At 51.7% G+C, this 16445-nt stretch overlaps 1 protein-coding gene across 1 annotated transcript; it reads left to right on the forward strand.

Annotated features, from left to right (window-relative positions):
* The first annotated feature begins 2604 nt into the window (after nt 1–2604).
* On the forward strand, nt 2605–9347 carry LOC148148565 (uncharacterized). The gene is made up of 3 exons (XM_087992414.1): nt 2605–2725; nt 8739–9084; nt 9175–9347. Exons 2-3 carry the CDS (start codon nt 8787–8789, stop codon nt 9279–9281), a joined length of 405 nt encoding a protein of 134 aa, XP_087848540.1. The 5' UTR covers nt 2605–2725; nt 8739–8786; the 3' UTR covers nt 9282–9347.
* Nucleotides 9348–16445: the final 7098 nt, after the last annotated feature.

Raw genomic sequence — 16445 nt, forward strand, 5'->3', positions numbered from 1 at the left:
ACCTCTAACAAAATACAGGAAGATTCACCGAAATGCAGTACTGCAATGCAGCACTGGAATTTGCTAATATGTACGGTCGTTTTTTTTTGAGAAAAATGTGTAAGAATAACCAAGAGTAATATATGTCATATTTCATTTTAGCCTTTCTTTTTATGGTGGACTTTTAGAGTTACCCTCACAGGCTTGAATCTTTGGGATACGTGGTGCCTGTTTCAGCACTACATTGGGCTGGAAATCAACTCCACTCAATCGCTGTCAACTCCCTCATTCAAAGGGAGGCACCCACTGCGGACAGGCAACAATTTAAATACTATAGTAAGATCAGAAAAAAACTTGTATGTCATTCCTAGTGTCCCAAAACTAAGTGGAGAGAGTGAGGTCTGCAGATGCTGGAGATCAGAGCTGAAAATGTGTTGCTGGAACAGCGCAGCAGGTCAGGCAGCATCCAGGGAACAGGAGAATCGACGTTTCGGGCATAAGCCTGAAGAAGGGCTTATGCCCGAAACGTCGATTCTCCTGTTCCCTGGATGCTGCCTGACCTGCTGCGCTGTTCCAGCAACACATTTTCAGCGCCCAAAACTAAGTGGCATGTTGAGAATGGGTATGGGAATATGATGCTGATGTGTGTCGTGTTGTAATAGAGATAGCAACAGTCATATGGTGTGTACAATGTAAAAAAAGGATGGATTAATCTGTATGGGTAATGAGTGCATTGACAGAAAAGAGGATTATGTGCAATAATGCAAAATAGAAGAGTGTGTCAAAACCTCCGAGAGTCAGACAGCAGTCTCTTGTTGTTAATGTGAGACCATTACAGGACCCACCATCCCAGCAGAGACAAATCGGCTAATGGATCCCCTCATAGCAACCTATCCCAGAATGCACGTGACATAATCATTGTGGTTATTTATGAAAGGAGTTGTAAGCAGTAGTTGATTTATTATGTTTGACTGGATTCTGCAGAACAGAAGGGGGGGGGTCAAGTGAGCCACAGTGTTCACCCCCACTCCCCTGCTCTTCCCTAAAACAATGCAAATCTATTCTTTTTTTCAATATGTGCCTTAATTCCCTTTCAATTATGCTTTCACTAATCCTTCGGGTCAAATCATAATAACTTGTTGTGTGAGGACAAATTCTCCTCACTATCGCCCTGGATCCGTAGGGAATTGGCTTAAATCTGTGTCCTCTGGTTATCCAACTGCCTGACAATGCAGGAACTAAAATCTCCTTTAAAATGCCATTAAAACTCATTATAATTTTAAGTACCTCCATTGCATGACTCATTGGGATCAAATGCCCAGACCACATGAAATTAGGTGGTCTTTGATGTCCAAGGCACCTGTAGCCTTTTTTTACCTGAGAATCCCTCCTGGGTACAGATCTCAATCCTGGCCAATCTTTCCAGTGTGCATCTGGAATTTTTCTAAAACCAGGACTTCCAATCTGACTGGTAAAATAAAAAGATCACAAGACAATTCAAAGCTAATGGAATACTTTTGCAGGTAGTCACTGTTGTAATTTAGGAAATGCAAACACTGACGTGTGCACAGCAAGATCCCACAAACAGCATTGTTAGTGAGTTTGCTTGAGGGATGAATATTTGTCACGAATAACACAATTTGAAATCAGGATCTGTCCAGACAGGTAGATGGGCTTCAGTTTAACATCTCACCTGAAAAGCAGCACCTCTGACAGCGCAGTCATTCCTCAGTAGTGCACTGGGATATCAGCCTTGAGTTTGGGGCTGGAAAACTGAATGGGAATCTAAACCCAGAGACTCAGAGGCGGGAGTGTGATTACTTGACCGATGCCTGACACTGTGGTTCCAAAACTAGGGCTTCTGGGCTAATTCATGTGGAATTTGTAAAGAAAAATAATCCAGGAATTCCAGACTGGTTTAAGAAATCCAGGAATTTCAGGATGATTTTTATTAAATCAGGGTATTTTGGTCTGACTAATAGGGATTTCTGTGAAATCCAGGAATTCTAGTCTGATTATTAGGATATTTTGACAAATCCAGAAATCCTGGTCTGATTAATGTGGATTTCTGTGAAACCCAGGAATTCTGGACTGATTAGTGAGGAGCTTGTCAAATCCAGGAAATCCTGGATTAGGGTGTATTTGAGAAATTCTAGACTGATCAGTGCAGAAATCCAGGAATTCCAGACTGATCAGTGGGGATTTTTAAAAATCAAAACCAAGAATTCTCGACGGATTAGTGTGGATTTGTGTCAAATCCAGAAATTCTGGATTAATGACTGGAATCCTGGAATTCTGGACGGATTAGTGTGTGGATTCATGTCAAATCCAGGAATTCTAGATTAATTACTGAGTAGAGGACTGATTAGAGGATTTGTGTCAAATGTAGGAATTCTGGATTAATTACTGGAATCCAGGAATTCTGGACGGATTAGTGTGTGGATTCATGTCAAATCCAGGAATTCTAGATTAATTACTGCAATCCAGGAATTCTAGACTGATTAGAAGATTTGTGTCAAATGCAGGAATTGTGGACTGACAGGAGAGATTATGATTTGGGTCGGGGGGAAGGTTTAAGCCTGGTTTGGGGGTGACGGTGGGGGTACATGGGGGAGTGAGGAGCCCAGTGCTCTGTCTGTGCGTCACTCAGTTACTGTGGTTGCCATAGACACCGTGTAACAATTGCAGTTGCAGAGGGAGCGCCGCTCCGCTCATTTCCCGCGGCATCATGAGGCACCGACACCCGGTAAGAGGCAGCTCCCCGACCCGCAGCACCCAGCCCCCAGCCCCCGGCCCCCCGACCCGCAGCCCCGGGCACCGGGACCACCCGCACACACACACACACAGCCCGAGCCTGAACGGTCCCTCGCTGCCCGGCATCTCCGGGATCGCGATAGGGAGCAAACCTCCGGCAACAGGCGAGACCCTCACTCCCCTCAAACCCCTCACCCCATCACACCTCTCACCCTCACTCACCTCACCCACACACCCTTCACTCCCCTCGCCCTCACTCCCCTCGCTTCCCTCACCCTCGCTCCCCCCACCCTCGCTCCCCCCACCCTCGCTCCCCCCACCCTCGCTTCCCCCACCCTCGCTTCCCCCACCCTCGCTCCCCCACTCTCGCTCCCCTCAACCCCCTCACACCCCTCACCCCCTCACAACTCTCACACACACTCACCTCACCCTCACTCACCTCACCCTCACACCCCCACACCCCTCACCTTCAAAACCCTCAAACCCCTCACCCCCTCACACCTCTCACCCTCACTCTCCCCACCCTCACTCCCCTCATCCCCCTCACACCCCTCACCCCCAACCCCCTCACTCCCTTCACCCTCACTCCCCTCACCCCACCGTCACTCGCCTCACCCTCACCCCTCACCTTCACACCCCTCCCCCTCCCCCTCCCCCTCACATCCCTCACCCTCACTCCCCTCACCCCATCACCTCCTCACAGCCCTCACCCTCACTCCCCTCACACCCCTCACCCTCCTCACCCTCACTCCCCTCACCCTCACCCCCCCCACACTCACCCCCCCACACTCACTCCCCTCACCCTCACCCCTCTCACTCCCCTCACCCTCACCCCTCTCACTCCCCTCACCCTCACCCCCCTCACTCCCCTCACCCTCACTCCCCTCACCCTCACTCCCCTCACCCTCACTCCCCTCACCCTCACTCCCCTCACCCTCACACCCTCACACTCACTCCCCTCACCCTCACTCCCCTCACCCTCTCACCTTCACAATCCTCACCCTCACTCCCCTCATCCTCACTCCCCTCATCCTCACTCCCTCATCCTCACTCCCCTCACCCTCACCCCCTCACCCCCACACTCCCCTCACCCCTCGACCTCCCTTCCCTCACCCACCTCGCCCTCCCACACCCTCACTATGTTCACACCCATCACACCCATCTCACCCCTCACTCCCCTCACCCCCTCACTCCCCTCACCCCCTCACTCCCCTCACCCCCTCACTCCCCACACCCCCTCACTCCCCACACCCCCTCACTCCCCACACCCCCTCACTCCCCACACCCCCTCACTCCCCACACCCCCTCACTCCCCTCATTCCCTTCTCCCTCACTCCCCTCACGCCCCTCACACTCACTTCCCTCACTCCCCTCACTCGCCTCACCCTCACTCCTCTCACACTTCTCTCCCTCACTCCCCTCACCCTCACTCTCCTCACCCCCCTCACTCCCCTCACTCCCCTCACACCCCTCACCCTCATTCCCCTCACATTCATTCCCCTCACATTCATTCCCCTCACATTCACTCCCCTCACCTTCACTCCCCTCACCTTCACTCCCCTCACCTTCACTCCCCTCACCTTCACTCCCCTCACCCTCACTCCCCTCACGCCTTCACTCCCCTCACGCCTTCACTCCCCTCACGCCTTCACTCCCCTCACGCCTTCACTCCCCTCGCCTTCACTCCCCTTGCCTTCACTCCCCTCACCCTCACACTCCTCACTCCCCTCACCCTCACTCCCCTCACCCTCTCACCTTCACTCCCCTCATCCTCACTCCCCTCATCCTCACTCCCCTCATCCTCACTCCCCTCATCCTCACTCCCCTCACCCTCACCCCCTCACCCCCTCACCCTCACCCCCTCACCCCCTCACCCTCACCCCCTCACATCCCTCACCCCTCAACCCCCTTACCCTCACCCACCTCGCCCTCCCACACCCTCACTATGTTCACACCCATCACACCTGTCACACCCATCACTCCCCTCACCCCCCCACTCCCCTCACCCCCTCACTCCCCTCATTCCCCTCTCCCTCACTCCCCTCACGCCCCTCACACTCACTTCCCTCACTCCCCTCACTCGCCTCACCCTCACTCCTCTCACACCCTCACTCCCCTCACCCTCACTCCCCTCACCCTCACTCCCCTCACCCTCACTCTCCTCACCCCCCTCACTCCCCTCACCCTCATTCCCCCCACCCTCATTCCCCCCACCCTCATTCCCCTCACCCTCATTCCCCTCACATTCACTCCCCTCACCCTCACTCCCCTCACCCCCTCACTCCCTCACCCCCCTCACCCCCCTCACCCCCCTCACCCCCTCACCCCCCTCACCCCTTCACCCCCTTCACCCCCCTCACCCCCCTCACCCCTTCACCCCCCTCACCCCCCTCACTCCTTCACTCCCCTCACTCCCCTCACTCCCCTCACTCCCCTCACTCCCTCACCCCCCCTCACCCCCCCTCACCCCCCTCACCCCCCTCACCCCCCCCACTCCCCTCACTCCCCTCACCCCCTCACCCTCCTCACCCCCCTCACCCCCCTCACCCCCCTCACCCCTTCACTCCCCTCACTCCCCTCACTCCCCTCACTCCCCTCACCCCCCTCACCCCCCTCACCCCCCTCACCCCTTCACTCCCCTCACTCCCCTCACTCCCCTCACTCCCTCACCCCCCTCACCCCCCTCACCCCCCTCACCCCCTTCACTCCCCTCACTCCCCTCACTCCCCTCACTCCCCTCACTCCCCTCACTCCCCTCACCCCCTCACCCCCTCACCCCCTCACTCCCCTCACCCCCTCTCCCCTCGCCTTTACTCCCCTCGCCTTTACTCCCCTCGCCTTTACTCCCCTCGCCTTCACTCCCCTCGCCTTCACTCCCCTCGCCTTCACTCCCCTCGCCTTCACTCCCCTCGCCTTCACTCCCCTCGCCTTCACTCCCCTCGCCTTCACTCCCCTCGCCTTCACTCCCCTCGCCTTCACTCACCTCGCCTTCACTCCCCTCGCCTTCACTCCCCTCGCCTTCACTCCCCTCGCCTTCACTCACCTCACTCACCTCACCCTCACTCCCCTCACTCACCTCACCCTCACTCCCCTCACCCCCTCAACCTCCCTTCCCTCACCCACCTCAACCTTCCTCACCCTCACTACCTTCACACCCCTCATACCCCTCACACCTCTCACCCTCCCTCCCCTTACCCTCCCTCCTCTCACCCTCCCTCCTCTCACCCTCACTCTCCTCACCTTCCCTCACCCTCACTTCCCTCACCCTCACTTCCCTCACCCTCACTTCCCTCACCCTCACTCCCCTCACTCTCACTCACCTCACCCTCACCCTCACCGTCCCTCACCCCCACTCACCCTCACTCACCTTCACACCCCTCATTCACCCTCACCCCCTCACCTTCACACCCCTCACCTTCACACCCCTCACCTTCACGCCCCTCACCTTCACGCCCCTCACCTTCACGCCCCTCACCTTCACGCCCCTCACCTTCACGCCCCTCACCTTCACGCCCCTCACCTTCACGCCCCTCACCTTCACACCCTGTCACTTTCACACCCCTCACCCTCACTTCCCTTACCCGCCAACACCCTCACACCCCTCTCCTTCACACCCCTCGCCGTCACCCTCCCTCACCCTCACTCCCACACACCCCCACCCCTCACCCCCTCACTCCCCTCACCCTCACTCCCCTCACCCTCACTCCCCTCACCCTCACTCCCCTCACCCTCACCCCCTCACTCCCCTCACCCCCTCAACCTCCCTTCCCACACCCACCTCACCCTCCCACACCCTCACTACGTTCATACCCATCACTCCCCCCACCCCCTCACTCCCCCCACAGTCACTCCCCCCACTCCAAACACTCCCCCCACTCCCCCCACCCCTCACTCCCCTCACCCCTTCCCTCCCCTCACTCCCCTCACTCCACTCATCTTCACTCCACTCATCTTCACTCCACTCATCTTCACTCCACTCATCTTCACTCCACTCATCTTCACTCCACTCATCTTCACTCCACTCACTCACCTCACCCTCACCCCCTCACCCTCACCCTCACCCCCCACTCCCCTCACCCCCTTAACCTCCCTTCCCTCACCCACCTCAACCTCCCTCACCCTCACTACCTTCACACCCATCACTCCCCTCACACCCTCACTCCCCACACTCCCCTCACCCTCACCCCTCACCCTCTCTCCCCTCACTTCCCTCACACCCCTCACCCTCACCCCCCTCACTCTCCTCCCCCTCACTCTCCTCACACCCATCACACCACTCCCCTCACCCCCTCACTCCTCTCACACCCCTTACCCTCACTGCCCTTACCCTCACTCCCCTCCCCACACCCCCTCACTCCCCTCACCCTCACCCCCCTCATACCCTCACTCCCCCCTTATCCCCTCACTCCCATCACACCCCTCACCCTCACTCCTCTCACCCCCTCACTTCCCTCATACCCCTCACCCTTCCTCCCCTCACCCTTCCTCCCCTCACCCTTCCTCCCCTCACCCTTCCTCCCCTTACCCTCCCTCACCCTCACTCCCCTCACCCCCTCCCTCTTCATCCCCTCACCCCCTTACCCTCCCTTCCCTCATCCACCTCACCCTCACTCACCCTCACTCCCTTCACTCCCCTCACTCTCACTCCCCCCCACCCCCTCACCCTCAGCCCCCTCACCCTCCCTCCCCTCACCTTCACACCCCCACCTTCACTCCCCACCCTCACCCACTCACCTTCACACCCCTCACCCTCACTCCCCTCAATACCCTCACACCCATCACCCTCACCCCCCTCACCCTCCTCACCCCCCTCAACCCCCTCACCCTCACTCCCCACCCCTCACTCCCCACCCCTCACTCCCCACCCCTCACTCCCCACCCCTCACTCCCCACCCCTCACTCCCCACCCCTCACTCCCCACCCCTCACTCCCCTCACCCTCCCTCACCCTCACCCTCCCTCACCCTCACCCTCCCTCACCCTCACCCCCTCACCATCACCCCCCTCACCCTCACTTCCCTTACCCTCCCTCACCCTCAGCCCCTCACCTTCACCCTCCCTCACCCTCACTTCTCTTACCCTCCCTCACCCTTACCCCCTCACCATTACCCCCCTCACCTCACCCCCTCACCCTCACTCCCCTCACCCCCTCACTCCCCTCACCCTCGCTTCCCTCACCCACCTCACCCTCCTTCACCCTCACTACCTTCACACCCATCACCCTCACTCCCCTCACCCTCACCCCCTCACCCTCCCTCACCCTCACTTCTCTCTCCCTCACCCTCACTCCTCTCTCCCTCACCCTCACCCCCTCACCCTCACCCCCACCCCCCTCACCCTCACCCCCCCTCACCCTCACCCCCCCTCACCCTCACCCCCCCTCACCCTCACCCCCACCACCCTCACCCTCACCCCCCCCTCACCCTCACCCCCCTCACCCTCACCCCCCTCACCCTCACCCTTACTATCCTCACCCTCTCCTTCACTCCCCTCACCCGGACTTCACTTACCCTCAATCCCCTCATCCACCCTCCCTGCACTCCCTTCACCCTCACCTTCGCCCTCACTTCCTTCATTCGCCCCCTCATATCACTCCCCCCACATTCTCCCTCAGCCTCACACCCCTCATCCTCATCCTCACCCTCATCCATCCTGTCCACTCCAGCCTCTGCCTCGCCCCTCCCCTATAGTGCCCTCCTCTCCCATCCTCTCACTCCTCTCCCCCCTTGCCTCTCTTCCCCACTCTACACCCTTCTCCCCCAATACCCCCTTCTCCCCCTACTGCCCCGTCCACCTCTCTCTTACCCGTACTCCCTCCTCCTCCTCCCCTCTCCCCTGCTCCACCCTCCTCCCCCTGCTCCACCCTCATCCTGGGAGGAGAGCAATGAGTAGGGGTAACCTGACAGTTCAAGGAGCTCACACCTTATTCTCAGCTGTGACCAAAAGTTACATTCACTTGTGTCGCGGAAGTTATTTTTCGCTTGTTTTGTTTGTTTTAACTTGAAGGAAATATCCAAGTCTCTTTCTTGAGCGTGGAGCGCTTCACGTGGGACGATGAGCAAGGAACACAGCGGTAGCGACGGCGCTGAGGAGGATCACCTCTTCCCTGAGCGCGCAACCTCACAGGGCTCCCTCGGACAAGAACACTCCAGCACCACCGAGCGACCCGTCCCGGAGAATTCCGACCTGGGTACCGTGACGCAGACCTACCCTGCTTCCGTGAGTATCTCGCAGACCAGCAACCTCGGAGACTGGGATGCGGAGAAAGAGTTTGCTTCGTACGAAGCTGTAACTGTAGTCAATTCGGCTCAACAGATCTCTTCGGAAGAAAGCAGGAGCACCATAGAAGAAGGTAACTTTTAAAAAAATGATGCTTGCTGCGGCAAATTCTTGTGCCGGGCCAACGGGAAAAGGTTCATGATGATTGTTTTTTGACTTGCAGTTATTGGTGTGTTGAAAAACCTGACCGGCTCCGATGCAGATTCAGAGACAAGTCTTGAAAGGCAGCTGTCCTCCGCTGTGCTGCAGGCCTCTGAGACTGAAAGGTGAAACAGCAATGTTTTATAACTAACTTAGGAGCCCTGTATATAGGATAATAAACTTATATGTGAACATGAGAAAGTTAGTCAGTCTGTTCATTGCACAGATCTCACCTACCAGGGACTTTGCCAGTGGTTACATCTCCTGAGGAGGAAAGTTCTGCCGAAGGCTTCTTAAATTCACAGAATCACTAGAGAGTGGCAACAGGCCCATTGAGTTCACACCAACCCTCTGAAGAGCATCCCACCCCAACCCTATAACATTGCATTTCTCCTGGATAATCCACCTCGTCTGCACATCCCTGGACACTATGGGCAATTTAGCATCTAACCTGCACGTTTTGGACTGCAGGAGCAAACCAGAGCAAACCCACACAGTGAATGTGCAAACTCCACACAGACAGTCACCCGAGGCTGGAATCGAACCCAGGTCCCTGGCGCTGTGAGGCAGCAGTGCTAACCACTGAGCCATTGGGCTGCCACAATGCCACTATTTCAACTAAACTTCGTTCTCTATCCTACATTCCTCCTCATTCTATCATAGTAGAGTGTGAACTGTATTTACTTGCAGGAAATATGATCTTTCAAGCTCTGCTTTGCAAGATTTGTTCTCAACATTTGTTATCATTGTTAAGAATTTGCATTAATGTTTTGTAGCTTCTTAGTTCAGTCCCTGGATTACTAGCGTGGTGATTTAACACAATGCACCAGACCACCAATCATGCTGTTAAGCAACAATTCACCAATTGTTTAGCAATATTCTTTCTCGGGTATCTCTGACAAGGCCAGCATTTGTTGTAATCCCTAATCGCCCTGGGGGTGGCGCTGGTGAGCCACATCTTTGAACTGCTAAAGTCCTTGGGGTCCAGATGCCCTCCCAGTACTGTCAGGATGAGACCTCCAGGATTTGGATCCTGTGACCGTGAAGGATGGTGTCATGATGTATTTATGTGGGAAAGTGGAGTAATCAGATCGGTCACCACCTTATTGAATGGCGGAGACGGCTTGAAAAGGGCTAGCTGGCCTTCTCCTGTTCTCATATGGCCACGTTTCCACGTCAGTGTCACTTGGACTGAAACCTGCCAATGTCACGGTGGTATTTCCAACAACTGGATGTCCTTGCCCCCTGAGTGGTGGAGGTGGCAGGTTTGGAAGATGTTGCCAGAGAAGCCTTGGTGAGTTGCTGCAGTGCACCGCAATTGAACTTTAAAGATGGCCGATGGACTGCTGATATGGGCATTCTTTGACCGTCATTAGTATTGGAGCTGCACCCATCTAGAGCAGTGAAATCTATTCTGCCCTGCTCCTCTTGTGCCTTATCAATGGTTGAGAAACTTTTAGACGATAGAGAGGTTAGCCGCACATCACAGAATAGTCAGTCTCTTCCTCAGCCTCTTCCATTGCCACAGTGAATAGACTGCTTATTGGTGGAATAACACGTCATCTTCCACCTAGGAAGCACACAGTCCGGAGGGCTCAACATTGAGTTCTCCAATTTCAAATAACCTCCCTTCCCTTTCCCCAACTCCCTTCCCAGCACACCCCCCCCTTCTGTTCCACTCATCCATCCTTCCTTTCAGCCACCAACTGGATTCATTCCTCTCATCAACCAAACAGGCCGTACCCTCTACCTGTATTCATCTATCACTACCTCATTACTCCGTCCCTCCCCCACCCAAAACCCTCCCCTCACCCCCACCCCCATTCTTGAAGAAGGGTTCTACCCAAAACGTTGACTTCTGCACCTCCTGATGCTGCCTAACTTGCTGTGTTCTTCCAGCCTCCTGCTTGTCTACTCTGACTTGGTCCAGCAGCAATTGGGTAAATGGGGCTGGTCTATCAATCTTCCAGTTGGTTGCCTCAGGATCTTGATGGGGGATTCAGTGACAGTAATGGTGGCTGATGTCTTGTGTTGGAAGATGACCTTCCACTTGATGGCACTTACCAACCCAAGTCTGAATTTTGTCAGCTAGGGGCTATTTAATCACTCTCTGCCTTAAATATGCAGCTTCTGTATTAATTACAGTATACAAACTGGATATTTGACCCAGGTTTCCAGGGAGTGTGCTCCACCACTATCTCACCTAATCGACATACCCTTCTATTCCTTTCTTCCTTATGTGTTTATCTAGAGTCTCCTTTAATGCATCAATGCTTCCACTGTATTTGCTCCATTTAGTTGTTGAGTTCCACATTCTTACTCAATATCTTCCAAATTCGTAATCAGGTTTATTGATGACTTGGGGGTGGTACTGTGGCCCAGTGGTTAGCACTGCTGCCTCACAGCGCCAGGGACCCGGGTACAATTCCAGCCTCGGGTGACTGACTGTGTGGAGTTTGCACATTCTCCCCGTGTCTGCGTGGGTTTCCTCCGGGTGCTCCGGTTTCCTCCCACAGCCCAAAGATGTGCAGGTCAGGTGGAATGGCCATGCTAAATTGTCTGTAGTGTGCAGCCTAGGTGGGTTAACCAAAGAAAATGCAGGGTTACAATGGTGGGTCTGGGTGGGATGCTGTTCGGAGAGTCAGTGTGGACTTGATGGGCCGAATGGCCTGCTTCCACATTGTAGGGATTCTATTGCTCATTTTTATGCCTGTAAGTTTTGGACTCTCCCATAAGTGGAAATATCTTCGCTGCGTCTACCCTGCATCATTGTAAAGACCGTGGCCAGCTCAGACATCATTCTTCTCAAACATAGTCTGAGTGTTTAATTCTTCCTGAGAGTTTTACCTCTTCAAGACTGGTGTCGCCTTTGTCAATTTTTGGTGCATGTTCTACAGCATCTGCATCAGTTAAGGTGTCTCCAAACATTCACAGAAGGTGCTAAAAGCATCCTTACCGAATGCTCACCGTAAATCATGGCTACAAGGTGGAGGTGATGGTTATTGGACTGGGGTGTACAAAGTCAGAAGTCACACGACACCAGGTTATAGTCCAACAGGTTTATTTGAAATCACAAGCTTTGGGAGCGTTGCATCTTCACCTGAAGAAGGGGCAGTGCTCCCAAAGCTTGTGATTTCAAATAAACCGGTTGGTCTACAACCTGGTGTTATGTGACTTCCGATTAGGTAATTAATTCCAGATTTATACTATTTCTATTAAAGTTTCACTAAATACTGTGTTGAGATTCAAACCCATATTCCCAGAGCATAAATCTAGATAACTAGACATCACCTAGGTTACTGGACATAGCCTAGATTACTAGACATCGTCTAGGTTACTAGGCATAGCCTAGGTTACTAAACATCGCCTAGATTAATAGACATTGCCCATGATACTAGACATAGCCTAGATTACTAGACACACTCAATTATTAGACATTACCACTGATCCACCACTTTCTTTTGGCTGCCCTCTATCTTCACCCTATTTCGCTGCTTTCTATCTCCATAGTCCTTAACACCCTTCTCTCTGTAGTATATACTAAAACCACCGTCAAATCTTGGATTTTAAATTTTCAATTAACCCTCTAGCCTTGAGCGTTTATTTTAGATAACTTACAGTGTGGAAACAAGCCCTTCGGCCCAACAAGTCCACACCGACCCTCCAAAGAGCAACCCACCCAGACCCATTCCCCTACATTTACCCCTTCACCTAACACTGCAGGCAATTTAGCATGGCCAATTCACCTGACCTGCACAATTTTGGACTGTGGGAGGAAACCGGAGCACCCGGAGGAAACCCACACAGACACTGGGAGAGCATTAGGTCAGTGTTCCAAAATTCCATTATCTTTGTCTGAAGGAATGTGACCCGACATCATTCTGAATGATCAAATTCTGGTTTTAAGTTTATGACCCTTTCCACCATTATTCCCGTCTCATATTGTTACACTTGACAGGAGTTAGGGGACTGGCGACCAAGTGCCATTTCTCCACAAGCCATTCCAATGTTGAAGTCACTGCAAAGGTAGTCTGTGTTCCTGTGGTCTAGCTCGGTTCTTTACACAGAGTGTGGTGGGTGTGTGGAATGCACTGCGGGCAGTGGGAGTTGAGTCAGATACATTAGGGACATTTAAGCGACTCTTGGATAGGCACATGGATGATAGTAAAATGAAGGGTATGTAGGTTAGTTTGATATTCGAGTGGGATAAAAGGTCAGCACAACATCGAGGGCTGAAGGGCCTGTACTGTGCTGTACTGTTCTTTATTCTAAAAGAGACCCTCACCAGGTTTCTCTGCAAACTTAAAAATAACGCATTCCTTTACAACATAGGTGTGTTTTAAGCATGTGTCCAAACTGGTTATCAAATAAGCTGCTATGCAAGATATACCATATCCCCTCAAGGTCAAACACACATTGCATTCAGACACAGACTGGATGAGATAATACAGCTCTACAACACCATTGCGAGTGGGAGAGTAAGAATAAGGTGGCTTGCTTACAGTTCCTTCCATTTCATGTTGACCACATCATGTTGCTGCCAGTGATGGAAGATACTCGGGTAGCAAGTCAGTTAGTATTAGTCTTATGATTATAGAGTCATACAGCATGGAAACAGAGCTTTCCTTCCAAGTAGTCCATATCGACCAAGTTTCCCAGCTAACCTAGTCTCACTTGCCTGCGTTTGGCCCATATCCTTCTGAACCTTTCCTATTCATCTACTTATTCAAAAGTCTTTTAAATGTTGCAACTATACCTGCATCTACCACCTTGTCTGGCACACACACACACACACGAACCATCCTGTGGGTGAAGAAATTGTCCCTCCGGGTCCCTTTTAAATCTTTCCCCTCTCACCTTGAAAATATGCCCCCTAGTTTTGAACTCCCGCACCCTGGGGAAAAGACCTTATCTATGCCTCTCATGATTTTATAAACCTCACTGAGGTCACCCCTCAACCTCCTACGCTCCAGGGAAAAAAGTCACAGCCTCGCCTTATAACTTAAATTCTTCAGTCCTGGCAACATCCTTGTCAATCTTTTCTGAACCATTCCAACTTAATAATATCCTTCCTATAGCGGAGGAGCCAGAAACTGGTTCCAAAAGTGGTCTCACCAACTTCCTATACAGCCTCAACATTACGTCGCAAGATTTAGTTAACAGTTCAGCTTTCAGAGTTTATGAGGTGGTCAGAGCTGTCACTTCCTGGGGTCTTCTCTGATTCTTCAACTGAGGTATTTCTTTTGACTTGTTTTCTTTTAAGGGTTGAATTGTTTTTCACTGAGAGAGATGTTTCCCCTCTCATCAGCAGATTCCAAATCTGTGGCCAAACTGAAAACCAGCAGGGGAAAGTGAGGATTGCAGACACAGGAGATCAGAGTTGAAGGGCTTATGCCCGAAACGTCGATTCTCCTGCTCCTCGGATGCTGCCTGACCTGCTGTGCATTTCCAGCACCACACACTCAACTCTGAAAACTAGAAGGCCAGAAGCTGATTCCAGGCAACTTACTGCACTGGGACTATTCCAAGCCTCAATCTCTTTATCGATCAATTATAGACCATTATCCATTCTCTTAATCTCTCTTTTTCTCCCAAAGTCACTTGGCGTTTGCAAGCATCAGACAACTGTTTTGACAGTGTAGATTTTTTGCATTCCAAAAAGTCACACAGAAAATCCTTTGTGAGCCAGAGCTTGTCCAAATTTGACCAATCCTTATAACCCATGTGGTTGTAACATAGCTGCACCCTTGGGGAAATGAAAGGCCATTTCCACATGTGTTCTGTTTCGGTGGTTGTGATGGACGTAAACTTCAAAATGTTGAAGAGCACAGGTTTTTCTCTTCTGCTGCAAAAGAGTATCTCATTTAATGCCGATTTAATTTCTTAGGAAAGTGCTCGATTGGCTTGCCCTATGTCTGATTCATCAGCTTGCAATCAGACCCCTCCAGATCACGAGCATTAGTTGCCATTTTGAAAAATCGAGGCACAGCCAAAGCTGGTTCATTTGTTAGGATTGTATTCAGCTCCTCAAAAGCAGTGTGGCGCTCTTTTGACCAGACCACCTTTGCCCGTTTTCGCAAACCCGTTGGTTCTGCCATAACGCGCATTTCTTCAACACGAATTGGCTATAACGCGATTGAAGAATTTAGACTGTTATTTGTAGAATGCGAACTTTCCTTACCTGTATTGGCTGTAACGTGATTCCAGCCCCATTCATTTTAACGGCGCGGCTAATGCATGATTTCCTTAGAAACCGAGATCGCACGAGAACGGAACTATCTCATTGTATCAGAACCGACTGTAAGTCCATTCAGAGGTGTTGTCATTGTGCTAAAGGTTTGCACAGATTTCCACTAGGGGTCACACATCCCTCAAAACCTCATGATTTCCTACTCAGTTTTAGGAATGGGGAATTATATCAAAATGTTTATTTTAACTCTTCTTGGCCCATGTTTGTGTTGCAATGCATCCGAGGTAAGTTATCCTCACTTTCACAAACTCACTTCTGACATGATTTATGGTTAAGTCAGCTGACTGCTTATAAATAAGGCTTTTGATTGTTTTATATGTTAGTGCATTTAATATGTCACTTAGTCGAATTACACAATTGGATGCACGCGTGTCAACTTTGTTCATAAATCTTTGGAAAGTGGCTGAAGTGTTTTTAAACTCAAATGGCATTGACTTGACATTGATACAACCTGTTTGCAGTAACAGAAGCTAATGTCTTTTCAAGATGATTCGCACTTGCCAATACCCCTTCAGGTAATTATCCTGGCAAGGAATGACTCACTGCTTATCCTATTGATACAATCATCTGACCAGGAAATGGCACAAATTTGTTTTCATTGCTGCATTTATTTTTCTGTAATCTATACAGAATCTAGTTGACCCATCGAGTTTAGGAACTAATGGCCATTGGAGAAGTTAGATTCAATCGAATTATTTTTTAAAAAGCATGTGTTGAATCCCTGTACCACTTAAGCTTGTTTTCTGTGCTTAAACAATAAAGTTTTAGTGGTACTGATGCCCCTACATCCACATCATAAGGTTGTACACCCTGGTGTATCTTAACAGATTTCCTTGTACTCCATAAGTAACATTATTAGACCTTTCCCTTGTGCTTGCTCTAAGTACAAGATTGCGGAATTTTACTGCCTGGTATTTCAGCCATGACACAGAGGTTAGACTGGCATGGACAAAGTCAGAGGTCACATGACACCAGCTTATTGTCCATCAGATTTATTTGAAATCACAATCACCTGATGAAGGAGCAGCGCACTGATTTCAAAT

The sequence above is a fragment of the Chiloscyllium plagiosum genome, unplaced genomic scaffold (assembly GCF_037043375.1).
Source record: "Chiloscyllium plagiosum isolate Xiang-an unplaced genomic scaffold, Cpla_swu_hap1 HiC_scaffold_12, whole genome shotgun sequence".
NCBI classification, from domain to species: domain Eukaryota; kingdom Metazoa; phylum Chordata; class Chondrichthyes; order Orectolobiformes; family Hemiscylliidae; genus Chiloscyllium; species Chiloscyllium plagiosum.